Here is a 21386-nt window from a genome sequence, read left to right on the forward strand (position 1 = left end):
CAACTTAGACAAATTAATACATACCTATCTTTTATCAATGCATGCACTTAATCTTTGTACAGCGCATCATGAATGTGTTAGCATTTAGCCTAGCCCCATTCATTACTTAGGATCCAAACAGGGATGAATTTAGAAGCCACCAAACACTTCCATGTTTTCCCTATTTAAAAACTGTTACATGAGTAGTTACACAAAGTAGGTATGGTGGCATGAAATAAAATGTGGCAAATTTTATATTGTATTGCAGAAGAGCACTTAGTTTGCAGCACTTCGACCTCGGGTGCAGTAATATTGATGGAAGTTTGAGCAAGAGGGGGAGGAGTCAGGAGTGATGATGTCACTGCAAACCAAGCCGAAGTGCTGCAAACAAAGTGCTCTTTCCGCCGTAATCCTAAGATTAAGTGCACGCATTGATAAAAGATAGGTATGTATTAATTTGTCTAAGTTGAGGTAAGGACATAGTAAAATATTAAAAAACTGTGGTGTTTTCCTTTAACCCTTTGTTTTTTGTATGTCTTAATTTGGCCACAATTTTCTCTGTGTTTCAGCAAATGGAATGATGTTTGGTGACAAATCTTATATTGACATATATTTTGAGAAAATGCTTTGAAATAAAAAAAAACTCAACAATATATCGTGGGCAAATGTACTACCCTTTCGTGTTGTTCGTGTACAAAAAAGACACTAAATTAAATGGCTGTAAAAATTTATCAGATGAATACTTTTTCCAATTTTCTTTTTTCAAGGTGTCATGGCTTTGCAATCAAAAAATGACGTTATAATGTAGTATCAAAAATAGTAAATGAGGGAGACAAAAATAAAAACTGATGCTGCACAAAAACTAAAAATGCATCAAAGCCAAATTTTCTTTTTTCAAGGTGTCATGGCTTTGCAATCAAAAAATGACGTTATAATGTAGTAACAGAAATAGTAAATGAGGGAGACAAAAATAAAAACTGATGCTGCACAAAAACTAAAAATGCATCAAAGCCAATGTTTTTATCTTAGACATGCCCAAGACTGTGAAAAAGGTTTTAAAAAATCCAGTCCACATCACTTTTTAAATTGAAAATCTGTCAATTTGTGTGTTTTTTCCCAAATTAGTGACACCACTTATGAACTTGACAATTAAAGAGTTAAAATCATGGAAATTTTGTAAACATTTGGTAGTTTTGATCAGTACTAAGGTTGATTAACAGATTTATGAAAAAAATTAGAAAAAAATGAATCTGATACATTTTTACAGCCGTTTAATTTAGTGGCCTTTTTTTGTACATGAACAACCCAACAGGGTATTGAATTGGAACAACCCACAAGGGTTAAGAAAAACGACTTAAAGTTTCAATTCAATTTTATTTATATAATGCTTTTCACAATTGTTTAATTGTTGCAAAGCAGCTTTACATGAACAAAAACAAGAGAAAACACAGAAAAATCCAAAGACAACAAAATAGCCAAGTACAGCGGCTAAGATGAAACTAGTGAAGTAATAATGTAAAGTAATAATGTGTAATAATGTAAAGTTGTCCAAATGATGTCTTAAGCAACACATATTACTGATATATTTCTGATAGGAAACTTACAAAATATCCTAATGGAACATGATCTTTAATATCCTAATTATTTTTGGCATACTGTAAGAAATTTTTTTATAATTTTGACCCATACAATGTATTGCTGACTACCCACTACATGCCTGTTTTTGTGGTTCAGAATCACAACAAATGTATCAATATTCTGTTAAAACATACTAGTGGTCTCCAACATGGTGCCCGCGGAGAGTCTGTGAGTTGCCCACCAAAGCACATTCTATTAATAGGCTCAATTTTAAGATTTATTTATTACATGTTTACAAGTTAAATAAAATAAAATCAAAAAAGTAAAACAAAAAATTATTGAGCAGACTTTATCAAAAAGTAGCTCTCCAGATTGTTTAAAAAAAAGGTTGGAGAGCCCTGCACTATACCTTCTGCAATAATTGATGGTGTATGTCCCCTACTTAGTGAATCTGTCTTTTCTTACTATTATAAATGAAGTATTGTCCTCATTTTAAGACTGTGACTGAGGCAGGTCGGTCAGATTTACAAGAGACACAGAGAGCTGTTTAAAGGGAGGTGTGTGTGGCCCGTGTGAATGGAGGAGGTTGAAATCATAAGTGTTCATCCATGTTAAGACAGACACATAAAGGAAGACATATAAACTTTTAAAGCCCAGAGCGGTGCAGATGGCCACAGGGACTTTGTGTCTATAGTCTACAGATGGAGTTGGGATTGATCTTTAACTAAATGGAACCAGGTGACCTTGGAAAAAAATTCTAGATAAATATATCCTAGTTTGTTTTGCATTTGAATATACACAATAATAATACAATGACGCATATATACTTAAATAATCAATGTGCTTCTGTGTGCTGTAAATGAATTTGAACTTTTCTATTGTTAAGGCTAAAATCATTGAATCTCATTTGTAAAAACAAAAACTTCCGAACTGTCAGTTTGATGGCAGCATATATGTATTTGCACTTTGTGAATAATAAAAAGAAGTCAAACTTTACTGCACAAGGCGTCTTTAAGTGTCAACATGAACTTTGAAAGGGGAGTTTGTCTTGGGCGTGGAGATTTGTGGGTCACGAGGAAAGAATAACCCTTTTATATTCAAGCAGAAAGGTGATTTATTGTGTGTTCGGTGTAAAAAGCACACTTTGTGTGCAAACATTTCTTTTTCTCATTTGTATTGCGATGACGACTATAGCAGCAACTTCTGCACAAACCTTTCCAAAAAAAGAAACAAAGAATACGCTGACATCCGTCCCCGCTAGAAAAATCACTCTTTAAACAACATTCCAGTTTCTTGAGAACAAACGTCCAAGACTGAAGAGGAAACAGTAGACGTATAAACATGTATTGACAAGTGTGTATGTGTATGTGTGTGCGTTTGTGTGTGTGTGTGCACTGCGCAGTGGTCCAACATGCTCGGTGAAACCCCAAACCTAAAATATTCTTGAGACACTTTGCATGAGAAAATGTTATGTGCTGCTTTATCAGACCTTAAGCTGTTTTTAGAATGGCTTGTCTCCTTACTTTTATTATTAATGCTGCTTAGGGTAACATTGTGTCATTGGGTAGGGGAAAATATAACTAAATTGCATTATTTACTGCAAAATAAGTACCAGGAGATATGTCTTGATGTTCAATAAAGTATTTTCTCTAATGTGTTTTTGTTAAGTAATTGTTTTTCTGTCTAGTTGAGGAATGGGATGTTAAATGGCAAACTTGTTCTGGACATTCACATACAGTAAAATAGCAATATCTAAATCATTTCTAATGCAACAGTCATACTATTCTTTATCATGTTATCCTCTTAAACTTAAACTTACACTTGTGTTGTGATAAAAAACTGAAACATGAAGTGATTCTTGACGAGTGTTGCTTAAATCTTGCAAACTGGTCTATACAGAACCTCCTTTGACCCATAAAAATGTGGTTTATAACAGATATAAAACAGTGACATTTGCTTGAATTTAACTTGCAATGTGATGCCATGTGACAGCAATATAACATATTAAATTTTACCGTTGCATACTGCATACTGTTTTAGAAAAAGTAATCATCATATAGTGTCACTGACTGGGCAGTAAGCAGAATGCTAGTGTTTCAAGATGGCTTTTTGCTTATAAGGGACACCTAGTGGCACAATTTTGCCATTAACTCAATAAAGTGTGACGTAATTACTTTTAGGACTTGCATTTAGTTTGTTTTATTCACCCAAAAATAAAAATGTTGCTGTCATTTACTCACCATCATGTTGTTACAAACCTGTATAAATTTCTTTGTTCTGATGAAAGGAAGATATTTTGATAAATGTTTGTAACTAAACCGTTCGTGAACCCCTTTTACTTCCATAGTAGGAAAAAATAATACTATGGAAGTAAATGGGGTCCATAAACAGTTTGGTTACAAACATTTATCAAAATATCTTCCTTTGTGTTCATCAGAACAAATAAATGTATACAGGTTTGTAACAACATGAGGGTGAGTAAATGATGACAGAATTTTAATTTTTGGGTGAACTATCACTTTAAGTAGTTTAGTTGTTTGCAAGATCTGCCGACTCCGCAGCAGTCTTTAAGAATCGGCTAAAACCCCATTTCTTCCACCAAAACCTCACTTTCTTTTTTCTATCCTTATCTTTACATACTCAAAAGTACTAACCCTTGGTTATGTATAGGCTACTGTGTTAGACTTGATGAAACTAGTTCTAGTGCACTTATGTATTCCTGTTCTTGTGTTGTTCTAATTGCTTCTATTGTTTACCTCATTTGTAAGTCGCTTTGGAAAAAAGTGTCTGTTAAATGACTAAATGTATTGTTTATTAAGGAAATAACCACAGACATTAAGCAAAACCCTACTGAAAAATCCAGCTAAGACCAGCATAAGCTGGTGAGCTGGTTTTAGCTGGTCTCCCAGCTTGGTTTTAGCTGGTTTTGCTGGTGTAGCAAGCTGGTTTTGCTGGTGTAGCAAACTGGTCTAGCTGTGTTTTGGTCACTTTTTAAGCTGGTCAAGCTGGACTTAGCTGGTCAGGCGTGACCCACCAGCTTTGCCAGACTGGGAGGACCAGCTTAAACCAGCTAGTTTCACCTTAAACCAGCTAAAACCAGCTACCAGCTTATGCTGCTATTAGCTGGATTTTTCAGTAGGGAACATCTTGCTCTCCGTTTGTTTTTTTAGTTACTAACCCAGATCTTTAATTAAAACAAATGATTTTGTTAATAACAAATTCTGATTTAATATCCAGCAAATTTTGCAACAACATGTTCAAGGATATTTTGCATTAGATCACCTGTATGTATACACTACTATTTGGGCATTCTTTTTTACTGTAGTATTTTTTTTTTGCAGTTTAGTCTTTAGCCACCAGAGGTCACTGTGGCTTATGTTATAAGCATACCTGCCATTAAACTCTCCATGCTTTTTCTCATATTTACTATTTCTTTTTGCAATAATATCTTCGATAATATTCAGTTGACATAGGTCACTCCCTCAGAATTTTTTTACTTGACAAATAAAGTTTGCTCTTTTTCTCAAGTTTCTTCTGAAATAGTCTAAATAGTCTCTAAATGAATAAAATAGTCAGCTAAATGAATAAGTAAATCATCTGTTTTGGGACTGTCCTTTAACTAAGTCTTTCTAGAGTGATGTTGAATAATTAATTGTCCAAAATAATCATAAAATAAAATAAACATTTTTCTTTAACTTATAGAAAAAATATTTTTTGGATTTTATGTAAATGACAAGAATTTAATCAATGCAAATAAATCTTCTTTTATTCATTGGAAAGTTTCATATCCACAAATGTATATGTTCAACAAATAAACCACACTTTAATGACTTCAAACAAGAATTGAATTTATGGATACAATTTCGATATCTGTTAATAAGAAAGCTATTTAAACTATAAACATTTGTGACATATTCAATATTATGGTTAGTTCCAATCCTTGATTCTGATTGGTCAATAGGTGTGCTTTATTCACGATAAAACACTGCTATGACCGCTTCACCCAACGGTTCTATTTAATATCACTGCGCCCTTAGCAACACCCTTAGCAACACATAAACATATAATGAGACAAAGTCTGAGAACAGTTTGTTGTTTTTATTTGAGCTTTCATGTTGTTGTTCGCAGTCAGGGACTATTTTTTCTAGCGGAAGGAATGCATTTATTGATTTAACTTCATGAAAGTTGCACTAATATTTTTTTAACTTTAATATTGTGTGGTAAACGTTTTATAAAAGCAATAAGGTACGAGAGGCCGCGCCGCACCGCGAACAAGCAACGGCCGAAGGGGTTGCAGGCACTCCGCTTTGCGTCGTGCCTAACAACGCCCTCCAGCCGTTACTTATTCACGATACAGCACAGCCTCTCGTACCTTATTTGGTTACTTATACTATGCTTGTAAACTTCCTCCCTCTCTCCATTTATTTCTTTCCTTTTATTTTTTTTAATTTTCTTATGATCATAATGTGATCCATTTACATTCCATGTACTTTTATATAATGGTTTCTTACGTTTATTATCTGGTCTAAATTATTGAACCACTCTTTGTTTTGTTACTTGGAAAATTGTTTATTTGTTGTTTTGTCTTATATCTGCTTTTGATTGCATTTTCCCATATTCATATTCCAATGTATATAATCCCATATTTTAATATACAGTATTCAAGTGACACATTTCTGTTCTTTCCTTTATGTTATTTCTGACGTTTGATTTCTCTTGCAAGATTCAAATAGCTATATTGCATGGTCAAAAAAGCCTGTCCATCGCCAAAGCCTGCGATTATTAAATATACATATTTACCAACAATTCTTATGAAATAGTAAATATTAAAACCACGACGTCAGCATAATTCATTAATATTCACGATCAACCAAACATCATTAGAAGCTTCCAATGTACTTCAGTATGATCCAATCAATATTAAACATTAAGCATTCGCCATTGGAGCGTTACCTCACGACGTCAGTCTTTTTCATTAATATTAATGAAACAACAACTTTTAGTTTGACCTAATTAATATTCAAGACAAATCATTGGCCAATGAAGGGTTACTACGGGCTATTATTAATATTCATGAACCAAGCCTCCGTCATAGTACTCGTGATATCGCTCTCCGGTTATCGGATGATTTCCTTGTGGGCGGGGCGTCCTGAAGGAAGAACCGCCGTTATTTCTTGCTGTGATGACAGAAAGCAGTGGTACCGGCATATGAACGTCTCATTTTTGCTTTGCACACACAAAAACTGGACCTTTAGTGCATATTTCGACCGAAATCCTCAACCCCTACAGACACGCATATACAATTGTAATACGCACATATCCAGAAACTTTAATGTCGCGCATTTACAGACAAATGAATCATATGATGGAGACGGAGATCCACGTGCCGGTCGGTTCGCCGACCATCAAAAAATATCCGATATTCGTGGACGAGCATAACGTGACGGAAGGGGCGATGAAGCTGATCAAAGAGCTCAGACCGGGATGGGACCCGAACCTGGTCCGGACCAAGGTAGGTGTGCCTGTCTTTAGCATGAGCTAATCTAACGTTACACCCGCTGTGTTTAGGCCCTGTAAACGTACAATTCATTTATTTTTACATTTAATTAATGAAAATATCGCGTAATTTAGCGGAAGTCACGAGAGGGTTGTGTAGATTGTCATGTCAGATAGCGGACTTATGACGGCACAAGTGACGTTTAAAGCTAGCGTGGCTAACGTCGCCAGATGCCGGTGATCACACCCAGTTCACTGGTTTACAATTATCGTTTATTTTGTGCCTAAACAGTGTCATACTGAACTGACCATTTGAACTTGAAACTAGTTATCATTGTGCAATGCATTAGTTAAATTAAGTCGACCTTTGTCGTGATGCATCACTAGGCAACTGGCAACGACGTCATTTCATCCAATATGAAGTGCAGAGGAAGATAAAAAGCTGTTTGATGTGGTTTAATGAGTTGACATCTTTGTTTACTTTCTTCTAGAGCAAAGATCATCACTCAGCTAAAACTTAAATGTTTTTGACAAATATTATTCATTTAAAAGTATTACTGTACTTTATGTACTGTAGCAACACAAAGGTCATTGCCTTCGAGTCCACATACTTATAAAATGTGTAGTTTGATTGTAATTAATTTTGCATGATGTGTCTAACAAATGCATTTTTGTAAAATGTTTATGAGTTTTGGTTGTAAAAAGGTTTTAAGGAAAGTTTTCTGTACTACTAATCAACAAACGTGTTTGCATGTCATAGTTCAATAACATCTTGACACTTTAATAAATCTTATTGCATAGACGTAAGTTTGCTTAGTGTAGTGCATATTTTAACATCATGTAATTGTACTTGGAGATTGCATAAATATACAGTACATGTGCACCTGGTGTAAATAAACCCAAAGGTGTTTGGACCGCAGGTGGTGTTATTTAGTGTCCTTGTGCTTGATGCTATACACAGTATATACTAAAGATGTAACGGTACACAAAATTCACAGTTTGGTAGGTACCAGGTTTTGGACCATACAGTTAGGGGGAAGAAATGCAACACATAAAATTACTTGTCGTTTATAACTTAATTGCTACATTTTACAAATTTAAAACCGATTTTCTTGGTTAAAATAAAATAAATAAATAAAAAATACCAAAAAGAAGAAAAGGTTAGGGCATAATAGAAATTGCCATACTTGCAATGCTTGTCCCGCCTCCAGAGTTTCCTGATTGGTCCACTGTTCACCTGACATTGACGTGTACCGTTACGCGCCTAGTATATAGTTAGTTTGCATGTTTACAGATACATGTTGCTCATCTTTAGTTCCTGGTAGAGGTCGGATTTACTTATTGCCTGTAAATGAGACTTTTATTGGTTTATGTTACAGACAAAGCTGGCATTCGCTTTGAAATTATTAGATCTTTTGGGTTTGGGTTGCCCTCAAACCACCTTTAATTTAAAATGATGAAACTGTTCTGTTGAGTTATAGGTCATGGGTAAGAGATTCGTTTATTTTATATATATATATAATTTTTTTTTTTTTTTAGTTCAGTATAAACTGATGCTAACAGATTAAAAACTAAAGCAAGTCTTCCCTACTGTAACCTGTGAGTTTAATGGCCTGACATCCACACCCACCAGCAATAAAAGTGCCACACTTAGCATGATTATCAATTTATTTTATTGCACCAAATGTCAGCCTCACATGTTGCATATCTGTCTGTTTTATTATTGTGAGGTGGTATGTCTGAAAGTAAGGACAATGAACACTGTGTATTATTATTATTGCTGTGTACAGCTGACACAGCGTTACCAGTGTCCATCCATATTGGTTGAATCCCCCAAAACCCATCAAGTACGAGACTAGTCATGTTTCACATGACAGAAATATAAAAATGCTCCCAAGGCAGGAAAGAGCCAGTACTTTATTAGATTATTTAAGTATTTATCAATCATTATATATCTCATAGTACAGTTTGTGCTTCATTTAATGCTGGTTAAAAAGTTTGCTGCAAGAAATTTCGAAATATTCATTGGCAAATGTTTGGTACAACACATGTACAGTTGACAACCATCAAATATTTGTCCTTGTTTTGCAGCCAGAATGAATGAACATAATCCTGCTTTACATCCATGCAGTCAACGTGGCACTGTTTACAGATAGCTGGCATAGTTTTCATCGATAAAAACATGCATTGTGCCCATATGTTTTGTCCCCAACTGTTTTGGTTTGGCTTCATTCATTCTTCTTTTGGTGTATGACATACTGATGTTGTCATTCATCACAATACAACAAGAGTGCCGGCATTCCAGGCATTTTATAATAGTGAGATGATCATTTAACAATAAGTTGGGGGAGTTGAAATAGTGAGACATTGCTATTTATACCCAGTATATAAACCACCCGGATTAAGACTCAAAGGTAAACAGATATCATTCAAGCCATTTGTGGGGTCCCAAATGTGGAAATAAATGAATCAGTTCATAAACTTTGCCTTTAATTGAATTGTGTATAAAACATTTACTAGTAGGGCTGTCACAATGATTAAATAATCGTCTTATTGCGATTGTTTGACCTAATTACAATGATATCACATCACCGCAATGATTGCACATCTCTCTAAAAAACACAAGAGGGAGCTGCAAAATTATGAGAATTCAATGTCAAAGCAATAAAATCCAGGGTAAAGGTTGTAGGTAATATATTGTAATATGTTGACTTATGTAAAACTTGTATTGTGCTGTTATGTATTTATATTTATCCCTAAAACTTTGTATGTCATATCTTCTGACTAATTTCTTCATTACTTCTTGGTTTATTAAATATTTCTGTTCATTTTTGGGCCTTCATCGACTACTAATATGACTGTCTATGTCTAACATCTTTTACATTGATTAAACAAATTCTTAAATATCTTTACATTTGTGAAGAAGAAAAAAAACATAACAAAGATTGTCAAAGCAGATATTTACTGTATGAACAGATTTATCTGGTTTTCTGCTTTGTTTTTAGTCTCCATAAATTCAATACAAAACTGTATTTTACAATCGCACCTGCTCGGTGTTAAATCCATCTACTGTACGTCGACCACTGGTGCTGTTTGTACGTTAGACATTTCTGGAATCTCAGAAATGCATTGGTGGGTGGTGAGGGCCATTGCAATGCATCGTGGGATACATTGCACAAAACATCAAGCATTTTAGGTTTAGCCAATTTGTCATATGCTCGATCCTGACTTTCATTTAAATTTTTATCTTTAAAATGAATGTGAAATTAAAATGAACCCTGTTTACTTTACTGAAATATTGGTTGTGTTGCGCACATTATTCCCGAATAAAGTTTTTGTAATTTTGTAAAGTCTCTTTTTGGCTGATTTCACCTACTTGATGTGAAGTCATGCCAAGAAGCTATTTCGGAATAGTTTTGTGCAATTGTAATGCAAAATCGTTTGTAAGATTTCAATGTTAAATATTCAGTCAATGTTTAATGCAGATACTAGTTAACATAATAAAGGTTATAACAGTCAATAACACTAGTATCATTGTGATATAGACCTGGTTCCGATTTGGTACGGAGCACACACATTTTATGGTTATCCTTTTTAGTTTGATGTTACCTAAATATAATAGGTTGTGAATGCTGTTTTAGTTTTTACATAATGTGCACAGAGAGCTGGAGGGATGATGTATTTTTGTAGGCCAACCCTGAAGTTAGCTTCACGTGGGTTCCCTCGACAAAAAGTCAATGGGATTATTGTACATAAAATAATGATACTTACATGTTGTGTCAATTAAGATCTTTTTTATGAATTTTGAAGTCTAAATGCATTTACTAAAAACTATAAAGCAAACATTAGGCTAGAAGCATACTACTGGTGGGTTGAATCCAACAACGCTTTCAAACTTTTTAAAAACATTCACTGATAAGGAAATTGTGGAATTGGACCATGTTTTATTGAGTAGGAACTTGTTAGTAAGACCCTTTCAAGACACAAAAATCTTACTAATCTGTTTCACATCGTACAATAAAACATTGTAATATCTTGAGGTTGTGTTTACCCAAGATCTTCTTTAAGGCGTTTAACCAAAACCCCGTTGACTTCTGGGTTTTTAGATTTTGTCTACATCATCTTTGGAGCTCTCTGTTACAAACATAGCATTCAGGATAACATGTATTCATAATCATCACATGCCTTATGTTCGCCTGTATGTTTTTTTTTTGTGTCAGTTATTCACAGATGGCACGACTAACAAACTGGTGGGTTGTTATGTGGATGAAAACCCAGAGGACGTAGTGCTGGTGAGGGTCTACGGCAACAAGACGGAGCTGATCGTGGACCGAGACAACGAGCTCAAGAGCTTTCAGGTTCTGCACGCCAACGGATGCGCTCCCAGTCTTTACTGCACCTTCCGAAACGGGATCTGTTACGAGTTCATGCAAGGACGCGCTCTCGATACTCAAGACGTCAGGGACCCTGTGTTACTCAGGTGGGTTCGGTACGAGTCACATAATAGAAAAATCCAAAAAGGTGTACCTGCTAAAAATAACTTGATTGCTTGGTCCTGTACTTTATGGCATGTAGGTCAGAACTCTCTGTTTGAACTTAAGTATGGTGACCGTTTACACCTGATTATACAAATAAATTCTAATCATTTATTTTGACTGTCATAGTGAAATCTGTGATTGAATTTTAATTTAAAAAACGAATTGTTCTGAGCTATGTTCTGGGGGGGGGGATTCAAGGCCCTTGGAAGTTTTTGAAAATATACATACATAGATACAGGTCATTGAAAGTGCTTGAATCTATTTTATGCAAGAAGTTTTCTAGAAAAATCCATATTATTCCCTGTGTAGTGTAGGATAATATCATAAAAATTCTAGACTTTGTAAGTACACGTGCTAAACTGTTTGCTTTAAATGCTTATATATTCTGTATGTGAATGTTGATTCATACCAAAATGCTTTTTTGCATAGTTGTGTTTGACACATGAAAACGTCTCGGGTTACGTATGTAACTGTTCTTCCCTGAGAAGGGAACAAGACGCTGCGTCTCCCTTGCCATACTTCCTGCATCCCTGTAACGCCGTCTTTGCCAATATTTTAGATAGTGATATACTTCCTGACTCCCGCGTCACCCTGTCTTTGTCGTTAAGCCTCACCATTGGTTGAATTTGATATACACATTCAGTCGTACGTACCCCTGGAGGCGTCCCCAAAGTGTCACCGCAGTGACGCGGCATGAGTTTCCTCGAAAGGGAACTGTAACAATGTATCTTAAAGGTAACACAATGTAACCTTACTCTCACTTGAAATGTGTCCCCACATTTAGTCCTTGAATTTAAGGGTATTGGACCTGGAAAGTCCTTGAAAGGTCTTTGAATTTGAAGTTAACTAAGGTGTGGGAACCCTGTAAATCACTCCTTAACTTGGCCCATCTTTGCAGATTTTTTTGACCTGACGGGAGGGGTTCAATAACAACGCTTGTGATTCGTGTAGAACAGATGCGTTGTTCAATTTCTGGCGATGTGCACGTCGGGCTACGCACACCCTACACGTAGCCTATAGCGTAGCTGCACCGTAGAACTTTTGCACGACTATAAATTATCCTGAAATAATCCTTGATGTGGGAAATTGCTGTCTTCGTAGTGTGTTTATCAGTTACTTACTAGATTCCTGTTTGGTGAGGATGTTGACAGTAGACATCAAGGCCAATCACTAGATTTTGGAGCTGAGCTCTTGAATGGCTTTTAAACTCGTAAATGCAAGCTTTTGTTATGCAGAAATTCTGGTCATAGTTGTAGTTCCTGAAATATCTCATTAAACAAACATGTCTAGTCGAAAAGAGGGAGCAAGAGCACAATTCACATGTGGACCTAATAATTATTAAAGGAAAACGTATCAGTGATTAAAGTGTTTTTAAAAAATGGATGAGCCTTCAATTTAAATACCGAACAATGTAAGATTTTAATCCAAATAAAACTTAATTCATGTATATTCAGACAGTAGAACTGATTTGTCTGAAGGTTGTGTAATCTAAAGCAGGCACACAGTGGACCATATCAAAAAATTCACCACAGACCTTGGGATAAGATCCAGTTTTCTTCCCAAACATCTCTTAATAGGAATTGGGTCTCATTCACTAAACGTGCATATGCGCAACTCGAAAGTGCGTATAAATATGAAAAATGTACGCTATTATTAGTGTATGAGACCCATTAAAATATTTAACAGGCCTTCCATAATTCCCTTCAATGGTTATCACAAATGCATTTCTTTATAGACAAAAAATAATTATTTTTATCTATTTATAAAATTATTTTAATAAATGCATTTCTTTGTTTCTATTGGTAGATTGATCGCTGGAGAAATGGCCCGCATTCACGCCATCCACGCTCACAATGGCTGCATCCCCAAATCCAACCTGTGGATTAAAATGCGCAAGTACTTCTCACTAGTGGCCACAGAGTTTACCGACCAAGCCTCCAACATCAGGTAACCATCAGTAAACACAGCAGGACAGAGCGACTACTGAAAAGTGTTTAATGTGAACTAACGAAATGTTTTTAAATAAATTTAGTTTAGTTAGTTATGGGCGTGTTTTATTTGATGCCACTTTTTTGGTTAAACTTAAGCAAACACTCATGCAAGATCATTTTAATCGAAATAATTCTCAGTTTTAGACATTACTTTAAATAAAATGATGACTATAATATTAGCCATTTAAAAATTATTAATTTATCGAGAAAAAAGTCAGATTAAACAAATGAATTTAATTGGTCTAAGCTCATGCACCGAGCTGTTATATATCATAATGATCGTCGTTTTCTGTAACAAAGATGATGTCCCATTAAAGCGATTAGCACGAGACACATACAGTATCAAGCACATGCAAATTCATTGACGTCATCCTTTGTCTGAACATTGGTGTCGTAAGGGTTCCTCTGCTGGAGATTATGTTACTGCTCTGTCTCTAATAGTCTGATTTCACTACTTTCCTGTTACTTTATCCAAGTCATAAACATATGCAAAAATACATGATGGGACATATCACAGATCAGTTAGAGAGCCTGCGGGTCTTGAGAGAGACACCTGCAGCATAAATGATGATACTAGAAATAGCTCCTTAAGCTCATTACCTGGAGAGAGTCATTCAGACGGCCTTCCTGATTGGTTGAGCTGGTGGACCTCATTTCTCTGTTGCTAATCTCTTTTATTAAATATAAAATCCTGATTTAGGCTAGATGAAGTATTTTGCATATTCATGCATCATTTATAATGAAAATCGTTCAGAAATAATGAATGTTCTTTTAGTGGTGTTCCTGTAGCTCAACAGGTTGTGTTAGAAGGTCGTAGGTTCGATCCTCAGGGAATACACACACAAACATACAATGTATAGCTTGTAATGCACTGTAAGCATCTGCTGAATACATCATTGTAAATGTAAATTTGAATCACTCTTGCTTTTGATCATACTTGTAATGGGGATTTAAAGGTAGTATTGTTACTAGGGCTGCATAACGTTTAGGGCTGGGATAAACGATTATTATTATTGTTTTAACGATTAATCTAGCGATTATTTTTCGATGCATCGTTTAATCTAACGATTCATTTTATCAGTCCAATTCGATTCTCAAATATCTCCCCATTAATTAACTAATATGTGCCGCGAGCTAGCACTGCTCATGCGTGCAGTGTGCATGCTTGTTAACATGGGCGCTGAAAAAAAACATAGGCCGCATGCGCAGATTGCGCACTGCTCACACTTGCCGCGTGAAAACGGTGTGGAGCCACTCGCGTTGCTACTAACCTCTGGCGTCGCCATTTTGGGTCTGATGGATCTACATGCATATTTTGCGTCAACGTATTTTTGCGTTGACTCAAAATATGCGCGTTGTCCCAGCCTTAATAACAATTAATCGCAACTAATCATTTGCAGAAAAAAGTTTGTATTGTGTACAATAATTATGTATATATAAATACACACACATTAGTGTATATATTTAAGAAATATTTACATGTATATACATTTTTATATTTATATATAATTTATATTATATGTAAACAAAAACTTTTATTTTGCAAACGATTAGTTGCACTTAATCGTTATGTAGCCCTAATTGTAACAGTGGGATTTGACATGCATCATTTAAACTAGAATGTAAAAATCTAGTTTTGTTTATTCAGTATTATGCTACATGTAATCAAAAGCACTTCCTTTGAAGAAATCATATTAAAAACCAAGATGCGATACTACAAGTATTGTTGGCTTTCTATGATTGTTTGTTCCTCAACTACATGACTAAATGTGACCCTGGACCACAAAACCAATCAAATGAGTCTTTTTATTTATTTAATAATTTATCTAATAATATTGTTATCTAATAATAATAATAATATCTAATTTAATTTAATAAAATCTAAATATGGAGAAAATCGCCAAATAAAGTCCTTGGCAACACACAATATTACAAATGATAAATTAATTATTGATATATTTACGGTAGGAAATAAAATATTGTCATAATCTTTGCATAATATCCTAATGATTTTTGGCATAAAGAAATTGATAAATTTGACTCTGTATTGTTGGCTATTGTTACAAATATACCCGTGCGACTTATGACTGATTTTGTAGTCCAGGGTCACAAATGTAAATATAATAAAAACTTCCTATAATGCATTTCTGCTAACATTAACCCATAGTCAAACATTTTTGTGTGCTGTGATGTTCTGGCGTCATTGATTTGTATTTATGTATCATCACATCAGAATCCAACAGGAAGTGCCCAGTCAGGAAGTGCTGGAACAGGAAATGGCATGGATGAAGGAACACCTGTCACAGCTGGGTTCTCCGGTGGTTCTCTGTCACAATGACCTGCTCTGTAAAAACATCATTCATAACGCTAAAGAAGGTCAGTTTGAAAGGTTGAGGGGTTTTTATATAAATCCATACACTTTTCAATCGACTGCTGGTCAGATAATCACACTTTATATCCCAATCAGTCATTTTTTTCTCATCTTATAAATCACAACATTCCCAACAAACAGTAGTCATCATTTTACGTCTATGTTAAGACCCAATATAGTCCGACTATGAGTAGCCCACTTCTAGCCAAAATTTGGTTACGTGTCATTTTTTGCCAAAATAACTTGTGAGATGTCTGATATCCCATCATGTCAGCAAAGTCGGCAGGGATTACAACCTGTTTGGATTCATTAATTGATTTATTTCATTTGTTTTTGGGCTATGTTTACACTTCTATGAACGTTTACTGTAATGTTGCGTTGTTTTAGCCAAGACGTCTGGGCTTGGATGACTATTAGACATCCTTTAAACCCAAAATTGTTTGTTGGGTATGGCATGAACAGATGAGCATATGTCATTACCTTTCACGTCATTACCGATGTTTTCAGACATGGCGAGAAAATCGAATCATATGATAATGTGGATATCGCAACATTTTTTTTTGTAATAATGAAAAAATCCAGTTCAACAAGAAATATTTAGTAATATATTGATTTTCTCACTGTTTGCATGGTGAAATGTTTATTCCAGTAATATTTTTGTATTATCGCTGCGAGTCAACATGGCATCTCTTGCTTTTTAGGTCACGTTCGGTTCATCGATTATGAATACTCGAGTTATAACTACCAAGCGTTTGACATTGGAAATCATTTCAATGAATTTGCAGGTGAGCACCAAAACCCACAGTGATAAAAATATGACAATTAAAATCAAATCAAATCCTCTCTAAGATGACTTCTCTTTTATGTGTGTTTGCTCTCCAGGCATGAGTGAACCAGACTTTAATCTCTATCCCAGCATGGAGATGCAGTTAGATTGGCTACACACTTACCTGCAGGCCTACAAACTCTTTACCAAAAAAGGTGAAGATGTCAGTCAGCGGGAACTGGAGACGCTCTACGTACAAGTCAACAAATTTGCTCTGGTGAGTAAGACACAGAGGATGAAGTGTTTTCGTGATGCTGGATTTATTTGTGGTTGTTTTGCATGATGATTTTGTGTGATGTTAACCTGTGTTCATCTTTTGCTGTGGTAGGCCTCACATTTCTTCTGGGGTTTTTGGGCCCTGATCCAAGCCAAGTACTCCACCATCGAGTTTGATTTCCTCGGGTAAGCGGCCCACCCAGCACAGCCAACCTTTCATCTGCGATGTGGGAGGATTTATTTATACAGATATAAAGACCATTACAGAGTCAAACTAACACTGTATTGATGGGTGTTTCATTGTGTACAATATTCAAAATCTGATCTAGAAACAACTAACACAGACAATAAACAAGCATATTTTCGAACATTATACATTATTCTTCCTATATCGGTCAAATTTAGACAAATGGCAACCATTTCAAAAGGCTAGAAATGGACAAAACCAATATGGTGAATGTGCAAATATGTGAATATGTATTGTGCAAAAAGAAAATAATTATTAGAGATGCACCGATATGAAATTTTCCAAGTATACAGATAACCGATTACTCAGACTGATATCTGCCGATACCGATTGTTTGGTGGTTATATTAAGTTGTTTTAACTTAACTCTGAAGATAAAAATTTCTGTATTAATATTGAACTTTAAACAAGTGATGCTTCTTTATTTTTTCTGTACACACAGCTCATTGCATTTTCCTCTTCGGCCATGACTATCGGCTGTTTTTTAACCATAGTGTGAAAAATTGCTGATTATTGGCCGATATATCGGTGCATATCTAATAATTAGTATTATTAATACCCTAGAAATGATGCTGTTTGGGTTCACTTGAACTTTCAAAAAATGTCCCAATTATTTTTCACTCGATAATCTAATCTTATTTCTTTATGCAAATTACAATTTCTAATTTTTATCTTTGCTTTTGGGGTGAAATAATGAGTCATACGTTTTGTATGCGATTAACCCGGAAGCATATTAGGTTGAGTAATTCATTATGTCAGTGCACTCCTTCGCGGCCCCCCCCAAAGAAAATTTATGACAAAAAACTGTTCTAAAATGTAACATTTTAATTAAACAAAACATATTTGTAGAACTACAAGTTATACAAAGTAGTTCTGTTGGTTAGTAGCCTTATTTTTTTTAGGTTTAATTACACAGATTTCATGATAAATTAATGTATTTTATAAAATGTCATAAAATTGGGGCCCCCCCTGGCGCCATCTGCCCAGTTTGAGAACCACTGCATTATGTTATTTGTCTAGTTTAGTTTAGAAATGAATCATTGGCCGGAAATAGCCTCAGGGTAAAGTTGAGTCACAATTGTCCTCTTCTGTGATGTGTATCTGTAAAGCATGTACGTTTTACTTTTTTATCAGAAGATTGAATAAAAGTTTGGTCATCTGTAGGCTATTTTAGTGGGCATTGTGGTTCACTCTGTTAAACTGGCTTAAGTAATATATTCTGTAAACTTCCTACATTGCCTGTTTCCAAGCAACAGGTCATGCTGCTCTCATGCTCTACCTTTTAATAGCAAACCGCCGGTCATGCAGACACTGCCCAAAAAACCAAGCATTAATGCATATAGAAGAAGAGTTTACAAGTGTCAGAAGTGAAATAGGACTTACCGTGCAGATTGCATATCTAATCCTCTTAAATAATCTTTAAAAAAACAACAACATTAAGTATGTTTTCAATTTTATTTGTTTACTTCACTTTTGTTCTTTTTGCTAGGTATGCCGTGCTACGTTTCAATCAATACTTCAAGACCAAACCTGCAGTGATGGCCTTGGAGATTCCCAAATCAGAAGACTGAGGGTACAGCATCATTCACTGTTTGATCGTCGAATCTGAGATGTTTTCAGCCAGGGGTGGGTAGGGGGTACCGCAAGGGCAAGTACTGGGAGGCCTCCTACTTTTTGCCGCAAACTTATACTGTATGCCATATCTCATTTTCTTTCTCAAACACATGATGCACCTTTTCTAATTTTCCATCAAATGTGTTTTATTTACTACTTATTTATTGTTTTGAAGGACCTCATTGCACCATTTAGTTTTTTGGTACTTCTTGCTTGATGTTTGGCGGTTGAGAGACTTTTCCGTGTGATTTGCAGTAAAGATGGGTTAAGCGGTGACGTTTAGCGAGGGGATTGGGTCATACTGCGGGCTTCGGTTACTACAAAAAAACATACAGGATGCTCATTTCATCATTCTCTTGTCAAAATGATACAATGATTGCAATGACGAATGCTCGCAGACCCAAATATGATTTCAGTGGGCATTGCCTCCGACATGGCACACGCAGGTTTTCAGAGCCAGTTAGGAGTGACTGAAGAACCAGATGGTTACCAAGGTGAAAATCCTGCACTTTTACGCACTTGAGCAAGATTAGTGCCCTTTGTACGTCACTTTAACTAAATGCCAAGTAACCATTCGTCTAAATCTTGACTTCACTCCAGACATTCCCAAGAAGTCAGGGCCATCGCGTCTCCAGGACCACGTTTCCACCTCTTTAGCTTTTATGGCTGTTAGACATTTTGTTGAATTTTCCACTCGTCACAGACCGTGCCGTATGATCACCTGCTCCCCCAGCCGCCACCTCCTAAATGTGTGTTTGCATCACCTGGCAGAGACCAAACTGAGATTTAAAAGTCATTATGTGCTGAATAGTCATCCTTAATGTCAAAACATCAATGTAATGGCTTTTTTACAACAAATAGGAGGTAAAATTGACGTAACAGGTATGCAGAGTTCAATTCAGGTCACCATCTGTGAAAACTCCTACAGAATAAATAAATGTGTTTAAGTTATTAATTGCACACTAGACTTTGACATCTAATGGCAGGTTACAACTTCAAAAATGACTAAAAACTGAATTACATTGCTTCTAGTTCTTTCTAATAGACACGCTATCATTTCATGCTTATTAGACTTCTCTGAAAAGTTTTGTAGATTAAGTTATTTTCATAAAATAATTTGTCTATTTCTATGTCATACATTCCACTAGAAACATCCCAAAAGGCACAGCCCAAGACCACAAAAACAAACTATTTTGTCGAAAGAAAACTTGCATTTGGGTGAATTGCCCAGAACCTGTCAAGAATGTGTCCAACTCAACAAGATCCTAAAGCTTCTCTTTAGCTATTTGAAAATGAAACAGTCGGGGAACACGTTTGTGAGATTTATCCATTTGGAGTCGGTGTCCGGCAGCTTTTTTAACCCAAGTGTCCTTTCACCGGCTGACCTCATGTGTCAATAATACAGCATACAGTAGTACTGATAAAATAACACGGCAGCGTTTTCTGAACGCCCTGAAAAAGAGACCGAGGTCACGTCGAATATCTGACGTGTGTTTGGCTCTGCGTCAGGTGCAGTTTAATAATGAAACGCTTTGAGCCGCAGGCGACGATTGAAACCACGAGCACCCCAACAAAGCCATGAATAATTTTGTAGGTGATGTTTCTGTAATGAGCTTAAACTGCCTGTTAGCTCACTAATGATATAGTTTGTTCACATCTAAAAATGATGCGCTAATCCACAAATTCCATGAAATTAAACACTAAAAATTTTCAAATGTCCTAAAAATGTATGCAGTATTTCATTTATTTTGGCTACGTACAACCTGGACACATTCTTGACCATTTGTAAGGTTTCAACAGTTAATGCATTATTTCTCTGTGACTGGATGGTTCAGCATTACTGCTAGTAAAATAAAAATAAATCATTTCAATATAAATTGCATATTGTGGATGTTCACCAAAAATTGCAAGAAACTTTATTTGTAAAATATGAATATGAAGTAATGTTGCTTTAACTGTTATGGATGTGAGGGAACCTGAATGAAAGTGTCCAAGGAAATGTCATTGGTTCATTTTTTCATTTCAGTATGACCACATCGGTTTATTTTCTTGAGGGTAAATAGGTTGAAACGAAGTAATTTTGATAATCCAGATCAGAAACTGTATAATAAAAATGATTTGTATTATTAAAAATGTACCTTTACTAACCTCTACTCTTTAAAGGGACCTTTACAGCATGTTAGGATTTTTGTTTAGTTTGTACAGAAAACATACCAAACATGTCGACTTCACAGCTCATGTTTTATTTAAGAGCAGTTCTTTTGTGAATGTACTGAAGTAATATGTACAGATAATCTTTCGTTTCTCTCTTTTTTATTTTTTGTATATTTAACAAAACTGGAAGTGTGATAAGTGAGATGTGTTTGTATTTGCTGTTCTCCAGCAGAGGGCGCTACTGTGCTGCGGTGATTCTTTGAGTAACCATACTGTAAATACTGTGAAAAAATACTGTACAATGTTTTCACTTCAACTACAAAGGAGAGTAATTTAACATTTGTTCAAACTTTTTCCATTAAAACCGTTGGATCTGT

General features: G+C 35.4%; 1 protein-coding gene across 1 annotated transcript; it reads left to right on the forward strand.

Moving 5' to 3' along the window:
* Nucleotides 1-6677: 6677 nt before the first annotated feature.
* On the forward strand, nt 6678-21386 carry etnk2 (ethanolamine kinase 2). Its single transcript, XM_055184349.2, has 8 exons — nt 6678-7069; nt 11274-11533; nt 13398-13538; nt 15816-15958; nt 16655-16738; nt 16836-16996; nt 17108-17181; nt 18731-21386. The coding sequence occupies exons 1-8, from the start codon at nt 6890-6892 to the stop codon at nt 18810-18812; spliced, it is 1125 nt and encodes a 374-aa protein (XP_055040324.1). The 5' UTR covers nt 6678-6889; the 3' UTR covers nt 18813-21386.

This window comes from Misgurnus anguillicaudatus, chromosome 14, assembly GCF_027580225.2.
Source record: "Misgurnus anguillicaudatus chromosome 14, ASM2758022v2, whole genome shotgun sequence".
NCBI lineage: Eukaryota > Metazoa > Chordata > Actinopteri > Cypriniformes > Cobitidae > Misgurnus > Misgurnus anguillicaudatus.